Raw genomic sequence first — 11,693 nt, 5'->3', positions numbered from 1 at the left:
GTTTTTATATATATATATATATATATATATATATATATATATATATATATATATTTATTAGGATCATTGCTTTTAAATAAATTTACATGTATCATTTGAATTTTTGCATAACATTATAAGAATCTCTTGTACAAAAAATTAGAATTTTTTAAATAGGGAATATGCATTTCAGAAATTATTCAAAAATTTAAGATGGTTAGGTTAAACATCTTGTAACGGATTCGAATTTAGAACACCGCAGATGTGTGAGTTAATTATAATATTTTAAGATAAAAATAAAAAATCAGAAATTAAAATTATTGACAAAAAATATTTGAGGACCATTGTTTAAAGAAATTTTTTAAAGTGAACAAAAATAAAATATAATATATTTATACGAAAAAAAACTTAACAACCTAACTCTAACTAAACCTATTTCTTAACTACACCCTAACTAATCCTATAACAGTTCACTAAGTGTTTTATCATTTAAGGCAGTGAGGCATTTTCTAAGGTCTAATCGGATGTTAATGAAGCTTGGCTAGGGTAAGTAACGTAAAACACTATAAGAGAGCTTGTCTTTAGGTCTTTAAAATTATGTAGAAGATGGAGAAGAAAGCAAGAAAGTGTTAGATTTCATATATATGTTTAAAGAAATAAATTAATTTAACATGAAAAACAGATATGAGAATATTATTTAACGTTTGAAATTTGTTTGCTACTATCTTTATTAGCATAATAGTTTACTCCTTTCACCCCGCAATAACCGTTACATTATAAATAAAAAACTATTAGCATAATAGTATAATCATTATTTTCATTTTTGCATTTATTGTCTTTTTCTCAATATATGTGAAGTAGCCAAATGAGACAATTATAGTGGTATAGAGAGGAAGTAATGTTTAACTATATAATTTTAAGTATTGAATAAAGAAATTAAGAAAAAAATATGTAATAAAATTTTGTTCAACTAACAAACGTATATGAATTCGTCTAAATAGCAAATAAATTTTGATTACTATTATTTAAAATATAGCCATTTGATGAGACCTTCACGCCGTAGTTGAATATATTATTGCGTTGCAATAAGTTATTGACAAATAATCCAGGTCCCTGCTAGCCTGTGATTGTTTAACATATCTTCTTTCACGTCAGCTCTTACGCATTCTTTCCATTATTTTACACTATTTATTATGCTTTTCATTTACTTATATATAGCTTATATTTTCATTTAATTTAACAAAATACAATCTTGTGATTCTGCTAATTATATCATGGCAACAATAAAAGTACACGGAAGCCCCTTCTCAACGGCCACCATGCGTGTTACCGCAACTCTCTATGAAAAACAGCTTCAATTTGACTTTGTTTACATTAACCTCCAAAATGGTGAACACAAAAAACAACCCTTCATATCACTCAATGTAAGCAATATCACAAAATATGATTATGCTACTTCATTTTAATTATGTGAAGTGAATTAAATTTTCGTTCTTCTTCCAACCGCATTTAACTAACTAATTAAATCTTTATTTAGCCATTTGGTCAAGTTCCAGCATTTGAAGATGGAGATTTGAAGCTCTTTGGTAAGGTTTATTTGAATATTAATTAATATGATTGTATTAAATTTATTAGAATTCAGACATCAATTAAGTAATTTTCATTTTGATTTCGAAGCAATGTGAGACTTTTTAATTTACCGGAATATAACTAATTGTAAATTGAAATGCAGAATCAAGGGCAATAACACAATATATAGTTGATGAGTATGGTGATAAAGGGACCAAATTGATAAGCAATGACTCAAAGAAGAAGGCAATAATAGGGTTGTGGTCAGAAGTGGAGAGCCAACACTACGATCAAGTAGCATCAAAACTTGTTTGGGAATTAGGGATAAAGCCTTTATTTGAAAGTCCTTTGGATCCAAAAGTTGTGGAAGAGAATGAAGCCAAGTTGAACACTATTCTTGATGTCTATGAAAAAAGATTATCTGAATCAAAATATTTGGGAGGTGAATGTTTCACCTTGGTGGATCTGCATCACCTACCTTCTCTTCATTACTTGATGAAATCACAGAGCAAAGAATTGTTTGAATCAAGACCACATGTTAGTGCTTGGGTGGCTGATATCACTGCAAGACCAGCTTGGTCTAAAGTCCTTGCCTTGATACCTAATTAAGTCATTTATGGATACATATAGTCTTGTTGGGGGTTCTTTGAAACTTAAAGAATTTTTTGTGTTGTTGTTTCCTATTTTCATTTTCAAGTGTGTTTGTAACTGTAATAATAATAACTCTACTGTTTTTGTTTTATTTTGATTGGTAAGCAAACTCAATCAATTGCAGGCTTTTAATTTGTGCAAGAAAAAGCTTCAATTTTATGACATTTTAAAATAACATTAATTACCTAAATAGATTACAATTTTGCTAAAAGATTGCGCATCCAGGGAATCGAACCCTGGTCAGTACCGTGGGAGGGTACTATGATACCACTACACCAGATGCGCTTGTTGCTTTATAAGTCAAATTCTATATAAACTTACCAATACTAGTATTCAAGTGGAAGCAATCACGGGCCCCAAACATTTAAAAGAAAAATTACTTTTAATTTTTTTTAACAATGATGCCTTTTATTTTGTTTTGGATTTATCCCAAAAGAAAATAAAAAATAAAAAGTAAGTTGGCAAAAGTATCCCATGCTACATCTTTTAAACAAAGCATATATTCACTCAATTTACTTTTTGTGCGTGGAAATAAGCTCTTTCAATTTTTTTTTTTTTTTTTGCGGAGCAAGATAATTTGCTTCATAACATTTTGCATCTTATCTAGAGAATCTATATGATATGCACTTTTGTTTATATTCCAAAACGATCAGAACAACACATCTAATGCTTGCATTTCATATATTGACAAGTTGATTTTCCCTCATAGTGTAGGCATATAATTAGTTGGCATTCTCAAAACATAGCTTTTAATAGGAATCAATTCTTATTTGAAACATGTAATCAAAAGTTATAGTGCACTAGATAACAATTCAATTCATATTCACATATATCTGAACCCGAATTTTGTGTCAATGCGAGCAACTCAATCATAAATAATACTAGTATATAATTTTTGTTGTCTTTAATTCCATGCATAATCCAACTTATTTAAATTTTTCATCATAAAAAAGAATAATTTAAAAGGAAAATTCTTTTATATCCATGGAAAATTTTTTAGTGTCATTATCAAAAGATAAATTTAACCTCATATTTAAATTATTTATTTAAGAATTAATTAAATATTAAATAAAAAATAATTTTAAATTAAGCCAAATGTTTCGGTGAACCAACACAATACATGATCTACCGTTAGTCCATACTTAAAATTATTTAAAATTTTAAAGATTATCGTCACACTTTTTAAAAGTAAAAATTCACAATTATCTATATATTTAGTTTTGTGATGATGTCCTAATTAGTTATGAGTTGGGTTCATATTCATCAATTAAGCACTTTGGCTTAATTTATTTAATGGTCCAAAATTATATCCAACTATATTTCGAAAGATTTTGAGCTAGCGAATGAATTTCTATATAAAGCCCCGTGTTGTTTTCTTTAAAGTTCTAATATCTTAGGGTCACACATTGTATACACAAATAAAGGGTATATATATATAGGATGAAACCTCACATCTCCGACGACAGTTATCCGGGCAATGAATTCCGAAAATCCGGCGGAGAGAAGCTTGATCGTGTTGATGAAGCGAGCGCGATGGCAATCAACTCCGATGGTAGAGTTCAAATTGAGAGACGGAGACGGAGCCACCGTGCTGAAGACCCCATCAGAACTTTGATGTTCTTGGGCTCTTGGAATCACACATGAAATTAAACTAATCACTCATTAATTGTCTCATGTATATATTATTGTTAATTACTAATGTTGTAAAAATATTACCAAATATAAGATTATCCTTTGTTCACCTTTTTATGAATAGAATGAATTAGGCTCCTCTGTAAACTATTATAGATCATGCACATTAATTTTGTTTTTTTGGATCCTCCCATTCCAACATAGGGAGATTACTCTTTGATAACCTTGGATAAATGGTTACTTACTTCTATTTTAATACACACTACTAATCTTTTAACGCCTCAACTCACAACTTTATGTCATGACTCGTAATCTTTCTCTCAACTCAATCGTGTGATTTTTTTTAATTTAAATACAATATTATATTTAATTTATTAATTAAAATTTTAAAATTCAACACTTATAATCGTGTCTTGGATTTATTGCTTCACTTGGTGACCATAGTTTCTTTTCTTTATTTGTTTTAGAGAACTGTTATCCTTTTAGATTCTTTGTTATTTGTTGATTGTAGGAATTCTTGTAGTACCTCAGTTAATCGTTAATCTAATTCCACTTCTAAAAATAAGTATTTATTACTACATTGAACAAGAAATAAAAGGAACTATTTTTTTTATGAATAGACTAATAAAGTATGGCCATTTTGAAATTAATTTATTGGGTGTTGTGGATGAGTGATTATAAATTTTGAATGTGATAATGTGACCTTTTTTTTTTTTTGTAAAGAGTGAGAAGACAGAAAGATGTGAACAAAGCTTTCTGCTTTATTTGAAAAAGTAATAAACAACAGTTTAAAAGCAGAAATCATAAATGGATAACCGGCATTTCCAAAAGAACTAGTATTGTGGATTACACGTTGACACACATACAAGTATTGCAACATGGTTTTGTCTCAAAGAACACATTCACATCTTGGTAATGCATGCAGCGACTGGAAGCAGCACTGTGGGTCTATAGCTATATCACATTTTTTAATACTCATTAATTTTCACTAGATTTATTATTTAATTAAATATATATATATATATGTGTGTGTGTGTGACTTGTTCATTTTACCTAAGATTTTAATGTTAGATGTAGTGCCCCGATCGAAGTCACTATATTGTTCAAATAAATAAATTACCGTACCGACGTCCAGAGAGTGTGGTATTACTATTTTCTGTGTTTGTTGTTTTCGTACAATTCAAAATAATACGGAAAGTGTGTGTATGACGCATAGATTAGCACTTTAAGTGGTTGGGGGATCATGAAGTTCAAAGAGTGTTGAGTGGGAAGATTGATCAAATAGGAAGGACAATTACAAATATGAATAAAAAAAGGATAAAAATCCTTATAAGTTGGAGTCGGTGTGAATTAAAAATCTCACATCGAATAAAAAAAGAAGATATAGAACGATATATAAGTGAAATAACTCATATATTTAATTGTTTTAAAATTTTAAAAGAATATATTGTATCCAACTCATTTATGTGATTGATTTTAGTTGATATATCAAATGTCTCTTATCCATAATCCATCATCACTATGTTAGATATTTTAATTTCTACCGAATGAATTTGATTAGTTACCTTTTCATTTGCATTATTACCATGCTATAAAAGTTGTTGCTTTAGTATACATCAAATATGAGCACAATTTTTCTTTTTAAAACAGAACGAGTACAAATTGGTTGATCAATGCAAAATCTTTTACAACAACCAACTTTATGGTTGAACAAAACATCAAAGTGATGAACAAAAAAAAAAAACTAGAGTGAATTAATTAAGAGTCCATTTAGGATCTCTAGGACTAAAAAAAGAAGCAGTAACTTTAGAGTTAAGCAAGTTAAGTGCTTTGTTAGACTTAATACACCTTGGTGTTTTGTACTGATTAATTGAAGCACCTTTATTAATAAACAAATCCATCAATGCATCAAAGGTTCCTGCCTCCACTACACGTATCTCTAATGCTCCTACAGATTTATCATTGGTGCGGCATCTTCTATATACATAATCAAGTTCATCTTCAACTGCAATGCAACATTGCTGTAGCACATTTGGGTCAAGTGGGTCCCTTTTTGAACCATAATGTAGAATTTCCCAGTACAGTACGTAGTGTCCTGGTACTGAAGAAGTGTCAGCATAACTAGTGTATTCCACTAGGAGTGCATCATAAGGTTCTAGTAATTTCTTGGCTATTGTTACACTTCTATGTAAATCCTCTTCATTTGTCTTTTCACTGTCAATGCTTATTACAACGTTTCTTCTGCATATGAATTTAAATTGGGGGGCTTTGTTGTAAAATCCTACCACTTCAAGTACATCACCTATTCTGTATCTATTAAGCCCTGTAAATTGAGATGATATTATTGTTGTTAAAGTAAATAACAAAAATGCATATTAATATTAGTAAATGAATATAATGATGTGCAAAAATGAAATGATATTTCTGAACTCTTGCACACATAATTACCCAAGTGTGACAGCATACAGCCTAAATTCTAATTTGATTAGTTACCTTTTCTACACTACTATTCACGATTAGTTCAATGATGTATTGGATTAGTACACATTGTTAAAAAATTTAGAATTTAAGTTGTGTACAGTCGTGTAGTCAATCACATTAGTGGTCGTTAGATCAATATTTGACAGCTTAGATTTAAATTTAATATTTAAATTTTTTTAAAAAAATTACTTTGAAATCTATAGTCCGTTCAACGATTATTAATGTGATTGACTATACGAGATTATGACCGCAGACAATCCAAATCTGAAAATGTAGGTTGCTTAGCAATGGTAATCATATTTCTTAAGCATTTATAAGAAATACTTGAAAAAGTTATGAAAGACACAAAAGGCTCAAAATGAATTGGGAGCATGCTTACCAGCAAAGGTAGTGATGACCAGCTCATAAAAGCAACCAAGTTTGACATTCACTAAATCCACAAGCTTGTCATTAGGGACTTGTTCATTTTCATCAAAGTCCATCAAAAGTGTACCATTATGTCCAAGAGGAATGAATTCAAAGTAACCCATGTTAGGCAATAGTGTAAAAGCAACATCATTAGGATCACACAAAGGTTTCAAGTTGACACCAAAGTAACACTCAGAAGAAGCATACATTGTACAAACCAAAGGCAATTTCCCCTCACAATAATGTTCCAAAGCAGGAACGTATTGAGCCATAGAACCTGTAACAACTGCTTCTATGTACTTAGCTTTAGGCCAAAGCTTACACAGAATTCCCTTCCAAGACTTTTGACTGCATATTTTGCTGATTTCATCAGCAAGACGTGGATCAGGAGATGAAAGCACTGTGGACATGCATGAACAACATGAAGGGTCTGTTATAAAAGAACTTAAATGTCCATTTCTTATGTCATCACATAGATTTCTCCAATTACGTTCAAGGAATGAAATTGCTCTGAGAAGTGCAGAAGCAAAGACAGCACCAAGGCGAAGGACGTGGCGGCGGTGAACTAAACCTGCTAGGAGTTGACAATGCATGCTTTGGTTGATGTCATTGCAGAGAATGGTTTGGTCAGGACTTGTGAAATCATTCCAAGGATCATGTGTTCTGCATTTGAAGTGTTTGCTTTTGTAGTAACTTGTTAACACACTTCTTGCTGGTAAACCACAAGGTGTACACTTCTCTGCCTTCACAAAGTAGAGATACATGGCCTTCCCCTCATCAAGATCAGGAACATACCTATAAAATGAAATTAAAATTTACATTCATGTTGGTGAATATTGAACTGACCATCAAACCAACCATCAAAGGACTTAAATTAAGAAAAGGGTTACATTAACTAATGAAATATATACTAAGCATGCAGATTTCTTAAACTATGCAACAAGTTCTTCTGTTTATTTAAATAATGGTTTTGGTTTTCATTATTGTTATTATTATTCTAGCTAGTGTGAAAGATGAGTAACTTCTTTGAGCATAGTTTTAGTGGAGAGGGCTTTGGAGATTGAATGAATATGCATGTCAAGTCGCACTTACACTAGCTACTAGTGAACATGCATCATGATCCTTTTCTATAGTGTAAATTAATATAGCATACAAAATGTATACAATATGCATGGTGATGGGTCCCTCCACCCTTTTATCAACTCTTACTCACATCTTATATCTTTTCATCTTATCCTTTTCATTTGGCCATTCACTTAGAATGGAGAATCATAAATGAAACTAATTATATTAAACTTAACAAATCAAGATTCATCTCTTCAAGCAAGACTAATTAATTAATTAAATGCTTAACAGGTGACATGCATATCATCATGGCAAATAAAAATAAGAAAGTTGTGTACTGGTTCATGATAGGCATGATAAGATTATAGACAAAGGTACGACGATCAAGATCTTCAGCAATTGATGGCATCAATTTAGGCTCTCCAGCTGATGTTCCTGAACTGCATGCACATATCATATATATATGATTGAAATTATTAACACAATCAATTAACACAACATGAACTTATAATAGCAGAGTCAAAAACATTACCTGCATAACATTTCTGTTATTGGGTGACCAGTGATGAGAGAAGAGTCTTCACCATTTGCAATTCTCTGTATATATGGAAAGATTCCTTCATAACTAATTACTGGAACACGTTTCTTAAACTCTTGTAAATCAGTTATAAATGTTTCTCCCTTCATATACTTGTTCAAATACTCAGTTTCTTTGTTCTGAGTTAAGATTTGTTTCAAAAGGGTTTCTTGAACCTCACCAGCATTCATTGTTAGCCTCTCTATCTCCTCAAGTGCTTCTTCACCTTTGTACTCCAATTTCTTTCCATCCATGTTCACTAGAAGGAAGAGATATATCAGTATAACAGAACTCACTAGTGAATATAGAGTATATATAACACTTATTGTTCATATGGTTTGAAAAACATATATGTGGCTATATAGATAGGTACATGTATGTTATTAAGGATATGTAACATAAAGTCATTTGAGCACTTGTAAATTGTGTAATATTGAAAATAACGCAATACTATCGATTTGTTTTCTTTTTTAAAAAAAGAAACATAATACTATTGAAGCATTTTTTGGTATTATGTGAGAGACTAAATTAGTACCTTTCTTTTTTTTTTGTAAGAATTGAATTAGAATTAAATATCTTCTAAATAGTACCAAATTTGATCTTTATATGATCCAAGAAGAAAGTAAAAATTAAGTTGAGGACTAAATTATTTCCAAAAATTGTTTGAGGGACCTAAATATTTCCCTTTTTTTTTACAATACATGTGGACCATATTATACGGTACAAGCAGGAATATTTTTTATTTTCAAAATTTTTAACATTTATTTTATTTTTATTTATTTTTAGAAATCTTAAAACCAAAGAAAATAATTTTTTTTTAAAATTATTAAAGTGGTATTGAGTAATTTTAAATTAAATTTATATTTCACATTACCATAATTTTACATATCACTATGTATAGATTACTTAAATTATTGTCGTTAAATTAAAACTAAAAACGAAAGTAACTAAATGTCAATAATTTTAAAAATGAAATCAAAATTGTAGAAATAAATAACGAGAAATCAAAACTGCATATTTATTAAAATTTATTAAAATAAGAGGATCAAACGTACATGACTTATAGATATCATGTGATTTACTGGACCAAACCTTCTATTTGTTACAATAGCAAAGTACTGTATTATAATGAGTCTAGATTCTATATTCAATATTTGAATATAGAACCAAAGTTAGCCGACTAGACTACAACTTATCAAGCTTTTGATAAGTCCTTATCCACAAATGTCACTTTCAAGACCTAAGCAAGGCAAACTATACCGCTTGCTCCATGCATGTCATATCGGTGCCTTTACTCGTTTGTGTTTTTTATTGTATGCTTTATTGCATGAAATAATAGGTGCTTAATTTGTTCATTATCCAAATGAAAATCCAAGCCAAACAATGAAGAAAATCACTATTTTTGTATCCTATATAAAATATAAAGAAGATAAAAAGAGAAGTTCAGGCCATATAAGAAGATAAAACGAGATATTCTAGAGAAAAGATAAAAATAAAAATATATATAAAGTTCAGGCATGATAGTTTTAATGAATTGCTATAAGCAGTTTTAGGAGTTGCTAAAAGATTATGTTAGGGAGACGTTTAGGAAAGTTTTTTTATACTAGAGTTTTGTCTAAAAGCATCGTCTATTATCTGCTAACTTTTATTTTTAAGAACGACATTCTTAGAAAACTTGTTGATTAAAAAACTTATTTATGTTATATAAAATAAATCCTAACAAATCTTTAAAATGTTTTAAACATAATTTTAAATATAAATTATATCTTAATATCTATCTTCAATTCTAAATATATTTAAATTAATATCTAAATTTTATAATTATACCTCTTAATAATATTTGAACATATTATTCTCAACATAGAAGCGGATTTATTTAATTATAAAATAAAAAGTGACAAAATTGCAATTGAAACAAACAATATGTATAGAATACTATAAGGAAGTAGTTTTCATATACTTCAACGAAATATAATTGATGGTGTAGAGTAAAGTGATAGTTTAAGTTAGTACATGACTCAATGAGCACATTGATTAGCATCACTGAGGATTTGTGTGTCCTCCAAAAGTTTCTTGTAAATATTCTCTTTGAAAATGTTTCAACTTTTAATACGAAATTACAAAAATAGACTACCCTACCCTGATGAATAGGTTAGCATTCTTGTCCGCAACTAACTTAGTGGATGTAACTTTTAGACAGAATCATGGAAAGAAAACATGTGCAAAATGAGGAACTTTGAAGACAAAATGAGCTAGGCTTCTTTTTCTATTATGAAATTTCAGTGCATATGATGTACACCATTAACTATATGCATACTCTTTGCTTCATCGTGTACGTGTCTCATATCACCAATAGCATATGTTTCAGACGGATTCTCCACTCCAATTTGGGCTCAAAACCAAACAACTGACAAATTAGGACATGGCAGAACTCTTAGGATCTAAGGTGAAAGCACTATGGAATTAAAGTGAACTTGCTTGCCACACACTTGATGACAATCATGATATTTAATCATCTAAGCCATGCAAATTTAGGTCATGGACAATTGAAAATCATCATATTGGGTTAAAAATAACACACATGAATTGCATATCACATTTTCACCTAAAATCTTAAGTCAACTAATATATGGATCTTCTCATATTTTTGTTCAACATTTACCTTTCTAATTAATGTGTAATTTCTAACTCACACTATTACATTAAAATACAACAGTAAAAGTATCAAATTACCATTAGAGTTGATACATCCAAAATTAAACGATAATTCTCACATCACATATCTTTTAACCCATAACTCTATGGGTCTCCTTCTAAAAATCTTAGAGAAAAATCCTATAGAGACATCTGATCCAAATTAAAGATACACAATTTTCTAATCTTAAAAGTTCTCCCTCTCAAATACAATCTTACTTTATCATAAAGAGTATGTGCATCTACATCACACCTCTCAAGGAATCTTCGTCATCCATTATTGCACTTGAAGATTTAGGTCCCAATTATTAATATAAAGTAATTATTTTTTATGTCACGTGTTCCTGCATTAATTCTCAATATCTTTTTCTTTTTATTTATCCATAAAACATATTTGTTTATCTAGCAAAAATATGTTAATAAACTTATATCCACTTTGATTCTACGCACCAACAATATCATTTATCTATTTTATTAATGTTGTTTTTATTTTAACATAATTTTTCAATTTAATTTAATTATTTTATGTTATTTTTTAATTTAAAATAATGTTATTAAAAAAATCAAAATGTATACATATATTCAATTTTTGTTTATATATATATATATATATATATATATATATATATATATATAT

At 29.4% G+C, this 11,693-nt stretch overlaps 2 protein-coding genes and 1 non-coding gene across 3 annotated transcripts; 1 reads left to right on the top strand and 2 right to left on the bottom strand.

The window, feature by feature from the left end:
* Positions 1-1,076: 1,076 nt before the first annotated feature.
* Positions 1,077-2,290, top strand: LOC101499254 (glutathione S-transferase-like). The gene is made up of 3 exons (XM_004495920.4): positions 1,077-1,403; positions 1,517-1,565; positions 1,712-2,290. Exons 1-3 carry the CDS (start codon positions 1,254-1,256, stop codon positions 2,155-2,157), a joined length of 645 nt encoding a protein of 214 aa, XP_004495977.1. The 5' UTR covers positions 1,077-1,253; the 3' UTR covers positions 2,158-2,290.
* Positions 2,291-2,413: 123 nt separating this feature from the next.
* TRNAG-CCC (transfer RNA glycine (anticodon CCC)) lies at positions 2,414-2,484 on the bottom strand. The gene has a single exon. It is a non-coding gene; the product is annotated as a tRNA-Gly (tRNA).
* Positions 2,485-5,443: 2,959 nt separating this feature from the next.
* On the bottom strand, positions 5,444-8,750 carry LOC101497513 (putative indole-3-acetic acid-amido synthetase GH3.9). The gene is made up of 4 exons (XM_004495993.4): positions 8,318-8,750; positions 8,124-8,225; positions 6,692-7,515; positions 5,444-6,154 (listed from the first exon to the last, which is right to left on the bottom strand). Exons 1-4 carry the CDS (start codon positions 8,614-8,616, stop codon positions 5,586-5,588), a joined length of 1,794 nt encoding a protein of 597 aa, XP_004496050.1. The 5' UTR covers positions 8,617-8,750; the 3' UTR covers positions 5,444-5,585.
* Positions 8,751-11,693: the final 2,943 nt, after the last annotated feature.

The sequence above is a fragment of the Cicer arietinum genome, chromosome 4, assembly GCF_000331145.2.
Source record: "Cicer arietinum cultivar CDC Frontier isolate Library 1 chromosome 4, Cicar.CDCFrontier_v2.0, whole genome shotgun sequence".
NCBI classification, from domain to species: Eukaryota; Viridiplantae; Streptophyta; class Magnoliopsida; order Fabales; family Fabaceae; genus Cicer; species Cicer arietinum.
The sequence above is the reverse complement of the archived record's forward strand: the minus strand, read 5'-3'. Positions and strand labels throughout refer to the sequence as shown.